Source organism: Choloepus didactylus, chromosome 8 (assembly GCF_015220235.1).
Source record: "Choloepus didactylus isolate mChoDid1 chromosome 8, mChoDid1.pri, whole genome shotgun sequence".
Classification (NCBI taxonomy): domain Eukaryota; kingdom Metazoa; phylum Chordata; class Mammalia; order Pilosa; family Megalonychidae; genus Choloepus; species Choloepus didactylus.
Genome location: NC_051314.1, coordinates 111,601,876 through 111,624,767, shown reverse-complemented (window position 1 = coordinate 111,624,767; position 22,892 = coordinate 111,601,876). Strand labels below are relative to the sequence as shown.

The following is a 22,892-nucleotide window of genomic DNA, read 5'->3' as shown; positions in this document are numbered from 1 at the left end:
TTAGAGTTGGACTGGTAACATCTTTTTATTGTTAATTTGAACATGAATTCTAGATTTCAGAAGTGACATTATAAATATGCATCAGGATCTGGATAGCTATTTTCCTTGAATTTTGATTCTCTGCAAAGCTAGATACAAATTTCTGATTCCGACTCATGGGCACAGCAAATAATCATAAAGACCTAGTTACTTTTAAAAAGTACGCAGTGCACAATCTTGGTTAAGATCAGGATCCATAGGGAGAAAAGGGAGACTTGTTTGGCAGGGTACAGAAGCTATATAAATACTAGGCAATGATGACAATTTAAAAGTAAAAAATAGTAAAAGACAAGTTCTTACTGCTTAAACTAGCCATTTTAAAAATACTTCCAGTCTTCCCTCCTTTAATTAAAACTCTCAAGCCTAAATTTCCCGAGGAAAGAGGAGTTGGGGAAACTAACTTGGATTTTATTTTAAGATTTACCAAAATGACATTCACTTAATTGCTTCCACTTTTTAGGCCCAACTCATCCATTGCAATACTTAGAATAAGAAAACGAAAATTTCGGCATTGACACTCCTTTAATCATTCTAATTCTGTCCCTACTAAACTAGCTCTGTTCAGTAAGTGAGGAATTCAGTTTTTGTATTCACCATGCAACTTTTTCTTCCCATGAGGAACATGACCCAGAGAAAGTGGTGACTTGATATTTAACCGGTCTCTTTCGGCCTCCTCTTCCTCATCATAGCGCTCATCCTCGTCTTCATCATCCACATCACTGCTCTGAGGACTGGATGCCTGAGACCCTGAAGGAGAAGGTGGTACTGACGAAGGTCTTGGATATTTAAATCCTTCTGTCTGTGAAAGATACAGGAAGACATAAACATTATGACAACTTCTTGTTTTTCAATAATGTCAATACTATGAATGCACATTTAATAAAGAACATAGTTAGATATCTTTTTTGGTCACTTCAGATGCCTTAACTTTGAGTTATTTTGATTCTGGTACCACCAAACTCAAGAGAGATTCACTAAATATACAACTATCCTGTATCAAGCATTAATATGTGCTAGGTGATATATACATATAGTCTTATTTAATCTTTGCAACAACACTTTGATAAATTTGTTCTTTCCATTCTACAAAAGAATAATTGAAGCTCAGAAGGGTCAAACAACTTGACCAATGTCACACAGCATTCATGGGGCAGAGCCAAGATTTGTGCCAAGGCCATGATGATTCCAGAACTTTTGATCTCAGCAGCCGTGACACATTGCTGATATTGCCAGTCATGATCTCATCCTCAAGATTTGTGCAATAAAATTTCAGGACAGGGACACCCTGAACACCCCACAGAAAGCTTCTACTAGAGAGAATCATGGAAGTCAAGCCACTTAGTTGACCCTGAAATTCCATCAGTTGCTGTTATTGCAGTTGTTGAGCAAATATCACTAGGTTTTAATGATTGCCCTTCTGAGATTCACTGACATCACTTATTTATTCTAATAAACACCTACTGACCACAAGCTATGTTTCAGGCACCATAATGACACTGAGGCAACAAAGATGAATAATATGATCCCTGCCCTCTAACAAAAATGTTGTAGCATATATTGCTCTGCTTTTCAGTTATTTGTATATATTATCATTATGTCATGTATGTACAGTCATTTAAAGCTTCAGATATTTTTCCTGAGAATAATATAAAAAACAGCTGATTTCTGCACTTAGGACCTAGCTGAGAATAGATACTCAATACATATTAGTTTAATAGCTGGATAAATAGATGGATATAGCTGAATTATCATCAGAGTGCCTCTAAATGAGCTATGAATTTAACTCTCTAAATGGTAAAATCATAAATACAGGAGTTGGAATTTATCGATGAAGTGTTAAGAAAACCCTTCCTCATTCTTTAGGAACAAATATGACCTTTGGTTAACTTTCAAACCCTTTCCCTGGAAATCTGATGTAGGTAGAATGTCATTTGTGTTATTAGACAAAATTGTTCATAGTAAAAGTAATCCCTGGCTGGTAAATTACATATGAACTCAGAGGATCTATAAAAACTTGGTGGGGATGCATAACTTTGGGGCATCCCTGAATGTGAAGCACTTGTAATTGGTGTATTCTTTGCAGAGAACATGAAAGTTTGTCTGCAGAGAACATGAAAGTTTGTCTACAGAGATTTATAGCTGGTTTTTGGCTCCCATGGCTATGGAGCTTCCACACCAAGGTGGAGCCATTCCCAGTGGGATGGATTTCGTCTTTTTTTCACATGAACCACCAGGTTAAGGGTCCAGAGAGGCAAAGAAGATTAGCTCCTTGACAGTTGTGTAGACTACTGCAAGGACTCCTCCCACGGAAGAGAAATACCTGATGCTGCCTTCCTTGCAAGCTGTTTCCTGTTTTATAGACCGCTACATGAATCTGACAACAAATGTGGCCAATGGTAGTCTCACGACTCTAAACATCTAGTTGGGCCTTAGAAGAAGATCCCCTGGTGGCAGTGCAGAATGGAGCATAAACTCTCATCTACTCCAACTCCTCTGGTGTTTGAATTATTCTTGCCAAATGGTCACCCTATATTTAAATTCTTTCTTGGATGGCAAATTCACTTCCTGCTAGGGGAGCCCAGTTTATGTTTGAACAATTTCCAAAAGAATGGATGTCTAATAGAAAGTTTTCAAGCAGTAAGGCAGAGAGAGTTTTTGTATGGAGGTACTTCTCCAATGACAAGATTAAGCCTACTGTCTATTTGTCCTATACATAAGGTGAACTCCAAATCTAGGGCTTTCAGATGGTCTGACTTATCAGTTCCTCTGTTCTTTGCTTTGAAACTATGAAAAAATATAATAGTTTTAAAAGGTATTGTTAGAAGTGATCATAAATAAGAAACTTGGATTTCAAAACAAATAAACAATACATAAAATATTTACCGTTGGTGGTGACATGGGTTCCACTTGGAATTGATCTGGAAAAGCTCTGCTTAATGTCAGGTGCCTGGCATGCTGGTAATACTGTGATAGAAAGCCAATTCACAGGTTAAAAAACAAGATTTAGACAGATCAATAACCAAGTAATATATATTTAGGAACAAATAAGAACTTTGGTTAACTTTCTAACTCTTTTCCTCTGGAAATCTGATTTGGGTAGAATGTCAGTTGTGTTATTAGGCAAAATTGTTTATAGTAAAAGTGACCCCTGGCTGATAAATTACATATGAACTCAGAGGAGCCATGGCTGAGAACCACAGCTCCAGCCTATACATAATTTATATATAATTATATAAACTTTATTCTCCTACTTACGATTTTTTTAAAATGACAGAATATACTCACCCTAGGTTTGAAAATCAAAGCAAATCTTGGTTTATAGACTAGTTATACATTATTTTTAAAAGCATAAGAAAAGAAATACTACAAAAAGTTGGGGGGAAAACCCTAGTGGCCATCCTAAGCTCTAAACTGAGCTCTAATTGAGCAGCTGAAAACACTGATTTCATTCTTCAGAGAGTTGGTATGGTGTGGCAAAAAGATGGGGCCTGAATAGTCAGACAAACTGGATTTAAATTCTGCTTCTGACCTGAGGTAGGAAATGTAACTTCTAAGGGCCTTTCTACCCCCATTATAAAGTGGAGATAGTAAGATTACTCACTAAGGGTTGTAGTGAGCTCTGGCATTGGTGTGTATAGTTGCCCAGCAAACAGCAGCATTTGTCAGGAGAGTTTATCAACGTAAATAGATTCATTATAAGAAGGTGAAGTCAATTTATTTTTTATTAAATCATCCAGTGTTAAGATATGTGAACATCAGGGTGTCTGTACACTTATCGTGTATATACAAGAAGGCACTTCCTGTACTTGTCGTTTTGAAAAGCAATATTGTTCCTGCTCCCCACTGTAGTTGATGAATATGATCACATTATCTCTTTGGAGTGAAGCAAAGTAAGGACTTTTCTCTTAATGTTTTTCTCATCTTCATCAAACAGTTATGCATACTTGTAATGCATCACATTAAACCTTGGTGATAGAATAACTAGTAAGATTAGCACAAACCTTGATGGACTTATTGCCATGGAGGCAAACTATATGTGAAGGATTGGATTTAAGACTTTGCAAAGTCTTATTAACAAAGAACATGAAAACATCACTGAGAGTTTAACAATTATGATATTGAATTGACTTTACAGATTATGGCTGGAATCAACACTTTTATATTCCAGGGGGATTTTTTAAGTGGTCCTTTCTGATAATAACAAACTTGCTTACTCTGCCTAAGTATCTCCAATCCAGAAGATCTGAGAGCCTCTCAGTTCGGTTCCTCTGGATAATTCTTTGGCGGCGTGACTGTTTGCAAAATGCATAGAGAAACTGAGTCAGCTGGTTGCAAGAATCTTCTGGAGAGCGGAACCGCCTGTCAACAACGTAAATACCTGAAGGGCACAAAAGCCAAAGCACAGGTAAAAGTAGGCCTAATCTTTTTTTTTTTTTTAATTTTATTTTGAAATAAATTCAAACTTACAGGAACAGTTGCAAAAACAATACAAACCCCATACACAGAACTCCAGCATACCCTGATCCCCCTCCCCTGATACCCCGATCCACCAACTTTAACACCTGTCACACCACCATTTCTTTCTTTCTCTCCCTCGCCCCTTCCCTCCCTCCCTCCCTACCTATCATCCATCATCTATTGCTCTGTCTTCTGAACATATGAGAGCAGGCTGCACACATCCTTGAACAAACAATATAATTCACATATACATTTCCCATGAACAAGAACATTCTTTTATGCAATCAGTAGGGCTAATCTTAAAACATTTCTTCCCTTATTCCTCATTATCTCTTTGGTCTATCGTAGACCATTTACAGTATCCACTCCCTGACTCCCATACTGCCTCTGCTTTATCTTTTCCCTTCTGAGACTTTGTTTTCTCTGTGATCTCCTTCAACGGCTTACGGCTGTCACAAACACGCAGCCAACAAAGTGGGTCTTGCTGAAAAACCATAGCAAGATAGGATTCCCTAGATCAGTGATTCCCAGTGGAGCTGCTCATTACTCAGAATCTCTCAGGGTTGGACCTGGGTATCTGCTTTTTAACTCCCCAGTGCTTTCACTCTGCAGCCATGGCTGAGAACCACAGTTCCAGCCTGAGGAGACCTCTGTAAAAGACCCCAGGGAATTAGCAACATGAAGGTAGAGAATCTATCCCATTCTAACTTGCCTTGCTCCAGGACGAGGACATACAGATGGTGACATGCAAATTCTCCTACCATTTTCAACAATTTCAGTGAGTTTTGCTCATTTGGCATGGACTTGTAAAACAATACCACTGAGCAATATACATACTCTAAGATTCTGGTTATTGTAAAATCACTTCTAGGCAGTAGAAACAATTAAAAAAAAAAGGTATCAGGACAAAGTATTGTCCACATTTATCACTCTTTTTCTAGTTTGGCTTTTGGGCTACATGTTCAATGTTTACAGCATTCTTATCTATGGACCACATAATTAAACCTACCTTTAACTAAACAAGAAGTATAAATATTAGTTTAATTATCAGGATAGCTTTAGAGTCGGCCTCTCTAAAGGCTCTCTGTTTGGTTTATTAAAGGTCTTTTCTCCCAGGGCTGGGTTAATGATGAAAAACCTCACCATATGCAGCAGGATCAGCCACGTGCTCCTGCATAAAACAGCCGAAGCCAGAGAGGTTAGTTGTCACACTGGGGATCCCCATCACAGTGCATTCAGCTGCCAGAAAACATAGACAAAGACATGGCTTCAGGCCAGCTCTATATCCTCTTATACACACAGAGGAAAATAAAGCCCAAATAATAATTACCTAGTAATAGCGTGTTAACTTTGTGTGCCAGGCACTCTACTAAGCATTTTACATGTATTAACTCATTTAATCTTCTTGACAACTCTATGAAGTGGAGCTATCATTATCCTCATTTTATAGGTGAAGACAGTGAGGCCCAGAGAACTTAAATAACTTGCCCAACTTCACAAAGCCAGGGAAGGGGTAGGGCTAGGATTCGAAGCCAGGGGCCCCAGCTCCAGAGCTCTTGCTTATAACCACTACTCTGTTCTCTCTAACTGCAGGTGCTTTTGTTTTTGCAGCATTCAAAGCCTGTGTCTTTAAGTTCTTGGAAAGCTTATGAAGTAGGTAAAATATGTTTTAGACATGATCCCCTTCTCCCTTCACATAAATCTCCCTTGCCAGAAATCCTTTCCACTTTCTTAGGTACTCGGTGAACTCATGGTCTCTTTCAGTCCTCCCTCCCCTTTTAGTCAAAACCTGTTTTCCAGAAAATACCTAATATGTCTTTTAAGTTACCACTCTCAAGCCTGTCTGCATTTTTAACAAGAACTTTATATTTGAATATGGAATTATTCTCAATTTGGGGGTGGAGATGGGTGAAAAAATGATCTCTCCATTTTCTGTGAATTACACTCTGCAAGAATTTCCTCTTGGCTTAGTTCTATGCCCAGCAAGCAGTGGTTCTCCTATTATTATAATATTTTTTTTGGGGGGGCAGGGGTTGGGGAGTAGGAAGTACAGTGGGGATGACCAAGCCCTTTAAGAAACTGATGAAAACTGTGTAACTTGTCCCCAGAAAAATTCTCATACACATGTATGCACAATTTTGCCTACAGTTTCACAGAAGTGCACAGATCCTTATCTTTTTAATTAAATACTCCTTAATACACCCATTAGAAAAATGCTAGGTACTGATTTGAGCTCAGTAAATGTTCATTAAATGAATCTAATGGAAGAAGTGTTTATATTCATTGTATTTTCTCAGAACACAAAACACAGGCTTTAATGGCCACTTTCTGAGGGAAGCTACATGCACTGTCACATAAAAAGATTATTCTAAAAAAAAATTTTGAGTTCTCTAGTATGATAATGCCAATCATATACCACAAGCTGTCTCATTATTTCCATAATTACAGAAAGTTAGGTAGGTGTGATCAACTCCCTTCAGTTAATCTAAAACAGAAATGACTCATTCACTATGGAGTAATCCTCAAACTCCTTTTCTCATCAACTCATCTTTTTATACATCTTCTCTGGCCTTTATTTTAGAACACTGGATATACCTCCCCTGCCATGTTGGATAAAGTTTAATTTTGCCCTGTAAAATGACATTTTTGGTCAAAGGCCTGTTGTTAGATAAATCACTTCCCATAGTCCCCCAGTCACTCATGCACTAGGTTTTATGCTCCTCTGTCCTTGAAAGTTCCAATAGTTGATTTTGCTACTTATTAGAAATAATAGGAATAAAGGTCATAGGAAACTAGTAAGTTCATTAGTGAAAACTATGTTTTTTATGTATCTCAAAAAGACAGATATTCTATTAAAAACAATTTAAGGTATTCATACAGACATTTCATAAGTAAGAAGATGCAACCTTCACAAAAGTGGAACTGACATCAATAGCAATTTTTAGAGCTACGCGAGTAGCCAGAGGAGTCAGATAGATAACATTTCTGTGTCATGTTACAAGAACTAGTAATCCTTTGTTTACCCCACCAAGAATATTTTTTAACTTTTTATTTTGAAAGAATTTCAAACTTACAGGAAAGTTACAAAAATAATACAGAGTACTCTGATATACCCCCTACCCAGATACCCAGATTTACCAATGTTTAACATTTTGCTACATTTGTTGTATCATTTTTCTATCATCTACCTGTTTTCTAAACATTTGAGAGTAGATTGCATAGATCATGCTCCTTTACCATTTAACACTTCCATGTATTTCCTAAGAACAAGGTATTCACTTATATAATTACATTAAATGCAATTATCAAGTTCAAGAAATTTAACATTGATATAAAACATATAGTATATAGTCCAATTGTTTCAACTGTACCAATAATGTCCTTTTGTGTAGTTTCTCCTTTATTACTAGATTCAATCCAGGAACATGTATTGCCTTTAATTGTCATTGTCTCTTTAGTCTCTCTCTCTTTTAAATTGTGGAAACATATATACAACATACAATTTCTCATCTCAGCCACTCCCAAGCATATAATTCAGGGGCCTTAATCACATTCACAAGGATGTTCTACCATCCCAAGAACTTTTAATATCTTTATAGATGCTGATATATTATTCTTGATGGAACCTAGAACAACAGACTTGGATGTTATGCAGGTCTCTCAGTACTACTCCTGTTGTAAATATTACAAGTTCCAGTTTCTATACAATTTTACATTCTCTATTTAAATCTGGAGATTGCCAGGGGAGTAAATCTCCTGGCAATGTGGAATATGACTCCTGGGGAGGAATCTAGACCTGGCATCGTGGGATGGAGAACATCTTCTTGACCAAAAGGGGGATGTGAAAGGAAATGAAATAAGCTTCAGTTGCTGAGAGAATCCAAAAGGAGCTGAGAGGTCACTCTGTTGGGCACTCTTACACACAATATACATAACCCTTTTTAGGTTCTAGTGAACTGGAATAGCTTGCAGTAAACACCTGAAACTATCAAATTACAACCCAGAACCCTTGAATCTTGAAGATGATTGTATAAAAATGTAGCTTATGAGGAGGGACAACGTGATTGGGAAAGTCATATGGACCACACTCCCCTTTGTCCAGTGTATGGATGGATGAGTAGGAAAATGGGGGAAAAAAAAAAAAAGGCACCCAGTGTTTTTACTTTAATTGTTCTTTTTCACTTTAATTTTTATTCTTATTATTTGTGTGTGTGTGTGGTAATGAAAATGTTCAGAGATTGATTTTGGTGATGAACACACAATTATATAATGGTATTGTGAACAACTGAATGTACGCTTTGTAACTGCATGGTGTGTGAATATATCTCAATAAAATTGAATTGAAAAAAATAAATCTGGGGATTGCAAAGCAAAGACTGGAAAAGTTCTTCCTTTTTGTAATTCAGCCTATGATCCACCTAACCTTGGCCCCTGCTATACCCTAATATGGGCTTTATATCAATGATGACATTGAGATGCAGAAGGCCAAATTCATTCTCTATTAGTACAAAATGTTTTCTGAACATTTTCTTTGAAATACATAAATAGAACTGTATCTGAACCAGGGAGGAGCATCTCTGATTACCAGTAAAAGATGGAAAAGTCATTACTATATTCTTTACATTAGTATTTAAAGGATTTATTTGTTAAAAATTAGGCATTTCAGTACAAATAAAGATTGATCCCTCTTGATGCTAATAGCAACTATGCTAGTTGGGGTCAGAGAAGAAAAGTAGCTAGTAGATCTGAGAGTGTGCCATCAGAAGAACAAAAGGGAAGAGGGGAGATTCCGGATGGAGCAATGTAATGGGTCACAATTACTACACACCAAATTGCTATTTTTTTTCCTATAAATATCCCCTTTTTAGAGGGACAAGGGTGTGATCACTCTACCTTTTTATACTATTTGTTTTTTTTTTAGCTATGTGAATATATAACCTATTAAAAATTAAAGATCAATTTTTTGTAAAAGTATCTTCTGCAATAAGTTTTAGAGAACAATATTGTTGGACCATTATTTCCATATTATTCTCTCCTTCATATGATAGTATTGGACTAGTAGAAATAACTAAATAGCACATAATCTTTATAAAACATTCCTTTTCTTGGGAATGCAATGAGATAACTCAGATACCCACCAAAATATGCCTAACCAGACCCTGGTATATTACATAATCTTTGTCCTTACACTTACGTAAGTATCTACAAGGCATGAAATTGGCCCCTAGACAGAGCCAACCCAAATCATTTTTAAAACAAACTTCAAAATCAAAATTTTAATAGAAACTACATATCCATTTTGAATATTAGATACATGTACATAAAATAAAATGCAAACAAATTTGAAAACATTCTGCAATCTGTGCATGTTACATACCTGGAGTATAACCCCAGGGTTCATAGTATGAGGGAAATACTCCAAGATGACAGCCTCGGACAAACTCTTCATAATCCATGGGTAATAAGGGGCTGGTGGAAGACAGGAACTCTGGGTGCAAAATCACCTAACAAAGGAAAATTCACATGAGAATAAAAGAGAAAATGAACAAAATGAACAAAAAAACTCTTACAATTTGGTTATTTCAATAGTGTAGAATCCTTCTGCTCTAGAGTCAGGGGAAAAAAAAAAGAAAATTAGAAAAGAAAAAGAAAAAAGCCTGGGAATTTTTTTCTCTTTCTCTTATGATCTTGCACAAGTGTAAGTATCAACTCTTCAGACTTGACTTTCCCTCAGTTTCCAAGGCCTAGATTAGGGAGTTAGCCTGCTCACGCTAAACTACATCTTTCAATTCAGCTTTTATCAGTAATAAAGATTACATTTGGTTTTCTAACTGCTAATAGTTTTGTCTTTTTTCTCAATTCATTTCTAACTTGAGCAAGAAAGAGGGGAGCTGTTTACTGCACCACTCTCACATGCCCCCAGCATGAGTTAGCCAAGAGAGGAGCTGCAAAGGGACGGGAAGGTGTCCTGTCTAGATGAGCTCAGACTAGAAGACCTCACCCCAGCCAACCACATCTTGCCTGGAAGCCGTCGCGTCCTAACTGATCTCCCTGCTTCTGTGCCACTATGGTCTCTACTCACCTCACAACCAAGTGATCTTTCAGAATTGTAAGTGACTCCCCTGCTCAAAAATCCTCCAGTGGCTTCCCATTTCACTCAGAGTAAAAGCCGAAGTGTTTATATGAAAACCTAAGTTTACAGATTGATAGAATGTGTGGCATTCTATTTCCAAATAATAAAAAGTATACAATACTTTGATTAATTCTAACAAAATTGCTTTGTTGATTTTTGTCAAACTCTTTTGCTCTTAACTTATGGTTAAAATTGATGAATGAATGTAGCTCTGACATAAATGTTGATCCCTTTGATAATGAGTAAAAAGAAAGTGAAATAACAAAGACATTTGTCAGAACTTCACAGGTTCGTCAAAGATGTAAGTGACTTCTTTACTGAGTTGGTTACCGGTATTTGAAAGATGGAAAAATATTTCCTAAAAATTTTTTGCCACTCACATTAATGGCTACATGACATAATACATTTTTTTCCTGAGTATTTTTATAGACTTTATTTTTATAACAGTTTTATATTTACAGAAATATGAGAAAATCATACAATTCCCATTACTCTTCCCTATTATTTCACATTTTCATAATTCATTTATCACAATGAACAAATACTGATACATTATTATTAAATGAAGTCCATGCTTCATTCAAATTCTCTTTGGTTTTTCAAAAATCTTTTTAAACTTTTTATTGTATTAGCATATATACAACTCAACACTTCCCATTTAACCACTTTCAAATGTACAATTCAGTGTTATTAATTACAGTCACAATGTGGTGCTACCATCACCAACAACCATTATCCCAATTCTTCATCACTTCTGCACCCATCATGCACCCATAGAAACTCTGAACCCGTTATGCAATAACATTCCCTGCCCCTTCTTTTTTTTTTTAAATTCAGTTTTATTGAGAAATAGTCACATACCATACAATCATCCATGGTGTGCAATCAACTGTTCACAGTACCATCTTATAGTTGTGCGTTCAACACCCCAATCTATTTTTGAACACTTTCCTTACACCAGAAAGAATCAGAATGAGAATAAAAAATAAAAATTAAAAAATAAAAAAAATAAAAAAATAAACACCCAGATCACCCCCCCCCCCACCATCCCACCCTATTTTTCATTTAGGGTTTGTCCTCATTTTTCTACTCATCCATTCATACACTGGATAAAGGGAGTGCAATCCACAGGGTTTTCACAATTGACATAATACATTTTTAAGCAAAATCTGCATTATTGATATTTTCTCCACAGCTTTCTTTAGTCTAGATAATCAATAAATAATAAATGAAGCACATTTTTAGTGTTTGCCAATTTCCAAGCTGTATATACCCCCACCATGGCCAATTTCAAGTTACCAATGTGATGTCACTGAACTTGGATTTGGGAAGAGATAAGCAGTAGCACATCATTACACAGTATTTCTACCTTGCTAGATTTCCAGCATACAGAGACAGAAATAACTTCAGGGGCATAGGTGTGCCGGTTTGGATATAATATGTCCCCCAAAACGCCATGTTCTCTGATGTAATCTTGTGGGGGCAGACGTATTAGTGTTGATTAGGTTGGAATCCTTTGAGTGTTTCCATGGAAATATGACTCAATCAACTGTGTGTGAGAGCTTTGCTTGGATAATTTCCATGGAGATGTTAGTTGACCCATTCAGGATGGGTCTTAATTGAATCACTGGAGTCCTATAAAAAGATTCACAGACAGAAGAAGGTGCTGCAGTTAAGACAGACATTTGAAGATGGCTGTTGAAAGCAGACTTTTGCTCTGGAGGAGCTAAGAGAGGACAAACACCTCAAGAGCAACATTTTGGAGAACGTCATTTTGAGATGCAACCTGGGAACAAGCAGATGCCAGCCACATACATTCCCAGCTAACAGAGACTTTTCCGGATGCCAATGGCCTTTCTCCACTGAAGGTATCCTATTGTTGATGCCTTACCTTGGACACTTAAGGGCCTTAAGACTGTAACTTTGTAACCAAATAAACCCCCTTTATAAAAGCCAATCCATTTCTGGTGTTTTGCATAACGGCAGCATTAGCAAATCGGAACAAGAGGTAATAGAAAAATAATTAGGAAGTGAGAAGTTATGAATATTATCTTTGTTTTAAATGTAATTGATTTATTATTAAGTTTAGCTGATTTAATTTTTAACAATGGCTATATGTGAAACTGGCTCACAAAATTTTCCACAAATTTAACAATTGGCTCTCATGCAACTGGTATGAACTGCTTCTATAACCCCACTTTGTAATGTTCTACAAAGCCAGAGACTCTCTCTTGAGAGCAGGGCTACATTGGGAATTTGTGACTAGAATAGCTACTTAACAAATTTTCTGGAGAACTATATATGAATGAATTCTCCTATTCTCCTATTTATTAGATTCTCTCTCACTACCTGCTCATTACTAAGTAGTTCTTAGAAACAAATAAATAAAATATGACTTTAAAATACTGAGATTGTTCTTTTTAAAATATGTATTTATTTATTTTGAAATGATCCCCAACTTACGGAAAAGTTGCAAGTACAATAAGAAGAGATTTTTAGACTTCTCCTGGAATCATTTATGAGAAAGTTGCTGATTTGATGCACATCTTCCCTAAGGACTTAATGTGTATTTCATTCAAACAAGAATGTTCTTACTTATCTACATACTAGCATCAAAATCCAGAAATTAACATTGATAAATCACTACCACCTAACCCTTTAACCCCATTCAAGTTTCTCCAATTGTCCAAATAGTGTCCTTTACAGAAAAAGGTCCAGTTTAGAATCATACGCTGCATTTAGTTATCACATTGGTTCTTTCTATTTGGAAGTGTTATTGGTCTTTCTTTGACTTTCATGACCTTAATGCTTTTGAAGATTACAGCCCAGTGATTTTGAAATATGCCCCTCAATTTGGATTGTCTGATGGTCGGTCATCAATGGCTTCAAGTTATGCATCTTTGACAGAAATATCACAGAAGTGTTGCTGGGTTCCTCTCATTGCTTTTTATCAGATGGTATATAAAATTTATTTATTTCCTATTACTGATGATGTTTACTTTAATCTCTTCATTAAGGTTGTGCCTTCCACTATACAGTTACTTTTTTAAAAATCTCTTTTGTTGTTAATAAGTATTTTGCCTGAAGTTATTTTGAAGCTATGTAATTATCTTGCTCCTAATTAAGCCTTTAATTAATTGATCAATACTGGCATTAGACTCATGGTTTCCTATTTTTTCAATGCAGTTGAATCCATCACTATCCTTATTAATATTGATACTCAAATTATCTCTGATTTGGCCCATGGGAGTTCCTTTAAGCTGGTTTTTGTATACTTTTGACATGTCTCCATCATTCTTTGAGCATTTCTTTGATTTTGACACAAGAAGATGTTCCAGGTTATCTTGTACTTTCCCTGCCCCAGCCCTAGACTCAGCCATTTCTCCAAGAGCCCTGGTTCTTTTTAGTGGAAAATGGTATTTGGGAACCAAAATCTGGGTGCTAGGTGTGCTTATTGCTATTGTGGTGTTATCTTCTGAGGGCCCTCTCAGTAGACAGATAAGGAACATCACACACACACAGTTTACATCCATCTATATTTCTGTATCTATCTGTATATCTCTTTTTTTATTTTAACATTACTTTATCAAATAAAAAAACATCTCTAAGCAAAACAAGGCAAAGCAATGGGAAAAACAACTATCCTGAAATAACTTCATTCCTTCTGATATATTCCTACCATACCAAAAAAAAATTCATGAACCATAGTCACACCTGAGCATTCCCATATCATTAAAATCACCCTCAATATCTTGTCTGTTCCTATTAGATTATTGTTCCCCTTTCTCTAGCTTCTGTCTATCTCTAGGTCCCCTGTATTCTACAATATAAGACACTTATATTTCACAGAGTTCACATTAGTGGTAACATACAACATCTCTCTTTTTGTGTCTGGCTTATTTCACTCAGCATTATGTCTTCAAGTTTCATTCATGTTGTCATATGTTTCATGACCTCGTTCCTTCTTACTGCTGCATAGTATTTCATGGTGTGTATATATCACATTCTGTTTATCCACTCATCTGCTGAAGGACATTTAGGTTGATTCCGTCTCTTGGCAATTTTGAACAATGCCGCTATGAACATCGGTGTGCAAATATCTGTTCGTGTCACTGCTTTCAGATCCTCTGTGTAAATACCGAGAAGTAAAATTGCTAGATTGAAGGGTAACTCAATATCTAGTTATCTGACGAAACGCCAGAATGTCTTCCAGAGTGGCTGTACCATTAAACAATCCCACCAGCAGTGAATAAGAGGTCCAACTTCTCCACATCCTCTCCAGCATAGTTTCCTGTTTGTTTAAGGGCAGCCATTCTTATTGGTGTGAGATGATATCTCATTGTGGTATTGATTTTCATCTCCCTAATAATTAGCAAAGATGAACATTTTTTCATGTGTTTTTTAGCCATTTGTATTTCCTCTTCAGAGAAATGTCTTTCCATATCTTTTGCCCATTTTATAATTGGGCTGTTTGTACTACTGTTGTTGAGTTGTAAGATTTCTTTATATATGCACGATATCAGTATATCTGGAAAATCCTGAGTTCACAGCAATACCTCCAATTTCAGTCCAACACCATAAGATTTGTTCTCGTTTTCTCCCTTTCCATATTTGTGCCTTCTTATTCCAACATGAGAAACCTGGCTTCTACTATCTTTAATGTATTGAATTAGGTCAATCTCTGTCTGTGTAACTAAATTCCTCTCTCCACTGCCACTCCTGCCCATGCTTGGGTGCCCTCCTCACTCCACTGGGGTTCTTACTTCCTGCTATGGGCCGCTCCCCAGTTCTCACCCTGTTCCGGCAGGTTCTGGACCTTCCTCACCCTGCTCGGGCCCTGACACATTCCTCTGGTCTCTAGAACACCTTCACCCTCCAGTACAGACACCTACCTTGTGTTGCCCACACAGTGGCTTTAGACCTAAATTGTTCATGAAGAAAAGGGAAAGAGAAAGAGGCAGAGGAAAAAGAAACTTTTTAACCAAACACCCTAGACTTCTCTCTTTTTTATTCATGGAATAGGTATACCTTCCTCTGAAGCAATTACTTTGAAGAGAAACCCTAATTTGGATATGTAACAATAATGATAGGAACATTTGTGTAACACTTTACATATTACAAATAATCTTCACATCTATTACCCCATTAAATCTTAGCAAAATTGTGAGGTAGGTAGAAAAGAGACTCTTATTATCCTTAATTTAAAATAAGGAAACTAAAACCTAAAGAGGGCAATTGAATTATCCAATTTTAAATTGCTTTCATTACTTTATAATGTCATCATCTGCCAGGGATTAAAGTTAAAAATAGTCTTTAGTTTTCATTTTAATGCAGCATTTTAACCTATTGATCCACAAGGAATATACAGGCATTAGTTATGTCTCAGTAGATCTACAAATAGGAGACAAGTTAAACTCAAGAAAAAAATAAAAAGGCTAAATGTCTAATGCCAGTACCTAAAAATGATGGTTTATACAATGTCAAGAATTGCAAGATGGCAAAGTAAGGGTAACTAAAATACTTTCCTCCTCCAAACATGATTTGAGCTCCTATTATACGCAAAGTACCACACTAGAAAAAGAAGCAAAAAACTCAGATCTTGATGGTGTCTAGGCAGCCATCCAATCGGCAGCTTACTGTACTGTTTTGGTGAAGCACTGGAAAAGAGGATTTGAGAACCAGTGGCATTTCAAGCTTAGGAATAAGTCACACCCTCCAGAGCCCATTTTGGAACATGAAAACACCATGGCTCATTCCTTTTGTTCCCAGCCAAACAGAATGACAGCACAACTATAACAAGAAAGCAGCTGCTCTGGGCCTGAAAACAGCCCATCACAGAAGCTCAGGGTTATTGAGAGGATTAAGTGAGATCCTGTATACAGAAGCCCCTAGCTGAGCAGCTGGCTCACCGCAGATCCTTGATCACTAGGAAAAAAATTTTGTCTGATCCTTTATTTATCACAGGAGGGAACTAAGGGCTCAGGAAGTTAGTTTCCTTTCATGGAGTGGCAACTCAGGGTTGAAATCTGAAATCAGGAGCATTTTTAACTATACCATGCCGCCACTGAGGCAGGACAGGTGATAAATTAATTCGAATTTGAAATAAACTGCAACATTTGCTGAATCCAATGTAGATATTCATATCAAAACTTTGCAATCAACTCTGAGAGTTAAGAGCCACTCTACAGAATTCTATAAATATGTAGGTGATCAAAGAGATACTTATATTAGCACAGGAGCTGAGTTAGTGTCAAGTTAATAAAATAAAATAGCTCATTCTGAATTGACCAAAGTTTATCTTGGTGCTTTGTATGTTCATTAAGTGTCAGGAAGTTGCTATTCTTTTATTTCTTGTATGTGTGGGTATGTTTGCTTACTAATTATTACAAATGGACTTCTCAAAATATTCATGAGTTTAATCGCATAATCATAAATTTGTATGAGACAAACACCCATCTCCATTCAATCTACATAAGCCATGTGCTTTTGTGCCTTTTCATCTGCATTTTCCTCTGACTAGGGAGACTCCTTCCTATTGTCTGCAGGGCAAATTCCTGCTTACCTGTGAAGATCTAGCTAACACGTCATCTCTCTTATAAAACATCAACTCCTGCAGAGATGAATCCACCTTCTTCTATTCTCACCTAACTTTACCCCTCTATTCCTCAAGTTACTGAGCGCACATCAAGTGCAAGGACTGGGCCAAGTACTAATAAAAATAGACCTTTATTATACATTTAATATGTGCCAGGTATTATGCTAATTATGGCACCAATGTTATCTATCTAAGCCTCCTAACAATTCTATGGATATGGGACTATTGTATCACCATTTTACAAATGAGAAGACTGAGATACAGATAGATTAACTAAATTTACAAATTGAATAAGTGGCAGGGAAGGAGTTCAAGCCAGGCAGGCCAATTACAGTCTTAACTCGGCACACTGACTTCTATATAGATGTGGCTGCCCTGGAATGCTGATCAGATTTCCTTCAAGAGATCCTGCTCCTGGATCTTGACCAACATCCCTAACTGCTTCCCCTCTGGATCCACCTGAGCTGCAGCTCCGGGCCTATGGGACTGGGCAGAGAGGGGTATCAGGATTGTGCTATTTCTGCTCAATGGAGGATCCCTCTGCAGGGCAACTTTTGCTTGGGGAGCTCCTATCAGCCTGGATGGGAATTATTTTTATAACAGCCTACAGACTAAGGCTCCTCCTGCCTTATTCTTCCTTTCTTCTCTCTCATCACAGGTGTCTTCTCTGCATCTCTCTGCCTACTTCTGCTCGCAATCCCATAGTCCTTCACTGGAGTTTTCCCCAATAAGTCTTCTGCACATCCAATCCTGTCTTGGTATCTGCCTCTCAGAGTACCCAACCTGGCACAGGATAGATGAGACATGATCTGTGTTTCAAAACACTCACAGTCTATCTGGAGAAATAGACACATAAATCAGGACAATTCAGTGTGATAATCCCTGTAATTGCAGTAGGTACAAAGTGAATTGGGAATGTAGATAAGGAAACAATTGTTCCCGTCTGGAGGAGAGAAAAGGAGTGAATATTAGGGAACAGTAGAGGGAAGAGATGATGATTAAGTTGGGTCCTAAAGGAGTTGTTACAGTGAATGAGATAAGGGTATCAGTAAAGACACAGAAATATGACGATGTTTAATATGTTTAGGGAATATGGTACATGTCCATTCCCTGAAAATGGCTTCACTGCTAAACATTTTAAAAACATACATCAGCAAAGCACACTTGGTTCAGAACTTCCAAATTCAAGGAAGGGCCTTTCCAGCCTCGGTCTACACAAGAGTCAGGGAAACATGAGCCATGTCGTGCCTCCTGCTGTATCCCTTCTTCCTCTCAGCCTCCCCCCTTCCTCCCTTCCAGCTGTGCTTATTGTACATAACATCTGCCAGGCAGATCCTCAGATTTAGACATGGGTGTGACATAAAGGGTTGGAAGAAAAACAGAAATCTATGGGGAAAGAAAAGGCTTTCCTCCTCCCTACTATTTCCTCTCCAAGAGACAAAATACTTGAGAGGGAAGCAGTTTATACAGTAAGGGAAAACTATATGAGAATGAAGTCAATTTAGAGCCTTATGCCTCTGCAAATCCAGTCCCACTGAAAAATGTAAACCACGGTCCTTGGCAGATACATCCTTGCATTTCTAGGGAGAAATTTGTAACCTGCCCATTAAAGGAGATGTGCTAGATGTAGAAATTTTGGAAATACAGAAACAAAGGAGAAAATAAAAATCACCCAAATGCTAGGGCACTGTGCAACATTGACATATAAATGTATATAAACGTAATTATCTAAATATATGTAAAATATAAATGCATATAAATATACAAAGGATATGTTCAAAATGAAAATAGTATATTACAGCAAACACAGAAGATTTTATAAACTGCTTGTGTCATTAAATGCTATATTATGAGATCCTCCTACTGTCTTGTAAATTTCTCCTGCCTAAATTTCTGAGATATTGTTCTCTTCTAAATCTCTGCTCCTTCTATTTCTTTCACTGACTTTTCTTCTCCTAATTCCTTCTTAAATCTTGAAGTTTCCTTGGGTCTATTCTCAGCACTCACTCAACCTGGTTTCCCAGCGTGTCAGTTTTATCATTCCCAGGATCTCCTGGGAGATGGATCTCCCAGAGATTGATGTCCTAGAGACCGATCTCTACGCATCAGTCACTCTCTTCATGATTGCCCTTGAAAGCCTCAGACCTGTGTTCTCTAAGTGCCTATAAAACACCCTTACTTGGATATCTCACCATGTAACTCAAATCCAATCTATCCAAAGCTGAACTCAATTCATGGCATGACCCTCAAAGCAACTTCTGATAAAGCCTTCATTTGCTTTTGGATAGCACTGGTTAGATGCTGAAGTCAGGAGCCTCTTATCCTTGACTTCTTCTTTCTCATTCCCAATATCCTTGTGGTTACTAATTCTGATCCTTTCTACATTCAGCCATCTCTCTCCTTGTTCTCTCCTCTCCAGCCTCTGGTATTGCCTTTGTAAGGGGCCCTCATCATCTCTCCCCCTGCCTATGTCAAGGAGGGAATGGAAACTGAGAAATGAATTCTTGAGTAGGAAACATTTAATAACATGAAGGGGAGATGGGGTTAAGGCACTTGTTTTTTGAGGTGGAGAAATGTAAGGAATATTTATAGATAGAAAGGGAAGGAGCTAGTATTAGGGAAGAAACCTATAATACAATAAAGGGTAAACAGGGCATGATTCCTAAGAATGTAGAAGGAAATGAACCTGAAGAAACAGAAGTAAGTATAGGCCATAACCTGATCTGTGGGCCAGCATGGAGTGACACTGAAGGAGTTCACAACTCACTCGGCTCTCCATGAGGTCATCTGCTAAAAGTAAAAGAGAGAATGGAACGCAAAGGGTGGGGGTAGGTGGGAGGGTCTTTGAAGAGATTGGCAAAGATTGCACAATTTAATCTTGAAGACTGGTGAATGGAACTGTTTACATGCTCACTGTTGTCCCCCACACCAAATGTAGTGCCTGTAACTTTGTAGGTCCCCAGTAAACATCATAGAGATTAAGCTCCACAGTGGCAGAAACCAGGTATTATTCATGTAAATACTAATGTTTTGCCTAGTCATTGTAGGGACCCAAGAGTCAAAAGATATACTTGATCTGTAGAAAATTCCATAAAACCTTCATTAGCCATATTCTTTGAAATTAGGAATTTCTCACCTTGTCCCCTTGAATTGAAGTCTATCAGAAAGGAACAAAAACAATTCATGTTAATATCAAGTATTCATTAAATAAAGTAATTCTTATATTTGTATCTGTAAAAATTTAGTAGTTTTCTGATGCTTATTTACCGTTCTATATAATGAAAATAAGTATTAGAATTATGACTCAAAGCCATACATTGCTTCAATTTTCAAGAATGATTCCAAAATATCCACTAACCTCTAATTATCCCTGGCAGAAAGAATTATTATTATTATTTTTAGAAATATCATTTAAAATATTTCTGATAGACGTTAAAACAAATAAGGAAGGTTATAAATAAATTCTCAAAAAAATGTGCTATAAATAAATTTGAAGTGCCCTACATAAACAATTCATTCTACCTTGACTCTGTCCGTGCGGCTGTTGAAAAGTCCAATTCGCCTAATGGTGCTGAGGATGGGATCAGTGGAGTCATCAATCATGTTGTGAGTTGTCACTGGAGGCAAAGACTGTCGCTGAAGTAACAGAGAGGGGAAAATGTCAGTTTGTGGAAAGAATTCATCAGTGTGACTAATTTCAACAATAGGTCATTGGTAACATTTCATCCAGCCTTTATGCCCTCAGTCTTTTGAGATGACGCTAATGGTGATGACTAAGTTTTGTGCAAGTTTCAGAGGAAGAATGGATTGAAAAACTTCCTCCGCATATTGTGAACACATAAAGCTTTCGTTCTTCACCTGCAGCTACTATAGAAAAGGTCTTGGCTTCCTGACTGCTTTTGGGACTGGGTTGAAGTATAAGGGTGTCCTGAAATCTTAACTCAAGAAGAGCCACTCTCCTGCTTCCTCCTGGGGTGGGGGCTGCCTCCTAGTGCCAGAAACCTCACTGTTAAGATATGAGTTTTGGTGTACATGTGACACAGTATTTGGCTTTCCCATCTTGCAATAATTCCACTTGACTGAAATATTTACATTTTCTCTATTGTGATTCAAAATTCTATGCTTTCTGAAAAATTTGGGAAGATTTTTGTTCTTACTTCAATACACACATTTTTTCAATTGGATAGATTGAATTCAAATGAATTTTGTGAGTGGATACAAAGACAAGTTTCATAACACTTTATAATGAGTACTGATGTTTCCACACAAGAAAATCAATTAATGTAATATACTATATCAATAAATCAAAGGGGAAAAACCACATGATCATCTCGATTGATGCAGAAAAGCTATTTGACAAAATTCAACATCCTTTCTTGATGAAAACACTTCAAAGGATAGGAATAGAAGGAAAATTCCTCAACATGATAAAGGGAATATATGAAAAACCCACAGCGAGCATCATACTCAATGGGAAAAGACTAAAAGCTTTGCCTCTAAGATTAAGAACAGGACAAGGATGCCCACTTTCACCATTGTTATTCAACGTTGTGCTGGAAGTTCTAGCTAGAGCAATCAGGCAAGAAGAAATTAAAGGCATTCAAATTGGAAAGGAAGAAGTGAAACTTTCATTGTTTGCAGATGGCATGGTCCTATATGTAGAAATTCCAAAAAATCTACAGCAAAGCTACTACAGCTAATAAATGAGTACAGCAAAATGGCAGGATACAAGATCAACACACAAAAATCAGTAGTGTTTCTATACACTAGTAAGGAGCAATCTGAGGAGGAAATCAAGAAAAAAAATATCCATTTACAATAGCAACCAAAAGAATCAAATATTTAGGAATAAATTTAACCAAGGACATAAAAGACCTATACCCAGAAAACTGCAAAAATTGCTAAAAGAAATCAAGAAAGACCTAAATAAATGGAAAGACATACTGTGTTCATGGATTAGAAGACTCAATATAATTAAAATGTCAATTCTACCCAAACTGATTTATAGATTCAATGCAATACCAATTAAAATCCCAACAACTTACTTTGCAGAAATAGAAAAACCAATAATCAAATTTATTTGGAAGGGCAGGGTGCCCCGAAGAGCTAAAAATATCTTGAGAAAGAAAAATGAAGTGGGAGGTTTCACACTACCTGACTTTAAAGCATATTACAAAGCTACAGTGGTCAAAACAGCATGGTACTGGCATAAAGACAGGTATACTGACCAATGCAATCAAATTCGGTAATCAGAAGTAGACCCTCTCATCTATGGATAACTGATCTTTGATAAGGTGGTCAAGTCAACCCAACTAGAAAAGAGCAACCTCTTCAACAAGTGATGCATAGAAAACTGGATATCCATATCCAGAAGAATGAAAGAGGACCCTATCTCACAACTTATACAAAAATTAACTCAAAATGGATCAAAGACCTAAACATTAGAGCTAAGACCATAAAACTATTACAAGAAAATGTAGGGAAATATCTTAAAGATCTTGTGATAGGAGGTGGTTTCCTAGACCTCACACTCAAAGCACAAGCAATGAAAGAAGAGATAGATAACTGGAATCTCCTCAAAATCGAATACTTTTGTGCATCAAAGGATTTTGTGAGGAAAGTAAAAAGGCAGCCTATGCAATGGGAGATAATATTTGGAAGCCACAT

General features: G+C 37.0%; 1 protein-coding gene across 2 annotated transcripts in view; it reads right to left on the bottom strand.

Moving 5' to 3' along the window:
* Nucleotides 1–22,892, bottom strand: part of GYS2 (glycogen synthase 2) — a 71,120-nt gene continuing 48,228 nt past the window's right edge. The window contains exons 11-17 of one of the 2 annotated variants that reach the window (XM_037846076.1): nt 20,748–20,861; nt 20,362–20,382; nt 9,875–10,001; nt 5,641–5,736; nt 4,254–4,417; nt 2,923–3,003; nt 1–838 (exon numbers count right to left, since the gene is read on the bottom strand). In XM_037846076.1, coding sequence (XP_037702004.1) covers nt 617–838; nt 2,923–3,003; nt 4,254–4,417; nt 5,641–5,736; nt 9,875–10,001; nt 20,362–20,382; nt 20,748–20,861 — 825 coding nt within the window. In that variant the 3' untranslated portion in view covers nt 1–616. The remainder of the gene's footprint in view (nt 839–2,922; nt 3,004–4,253; nt 4,418–5,640; nt 5,737–9,874; nt 10,002–20,361; nt 20,383–20,747; nt 20,862–22,892) is intronic. The other variant, XM_037846077.1, reaches the window with a different exon arrangement.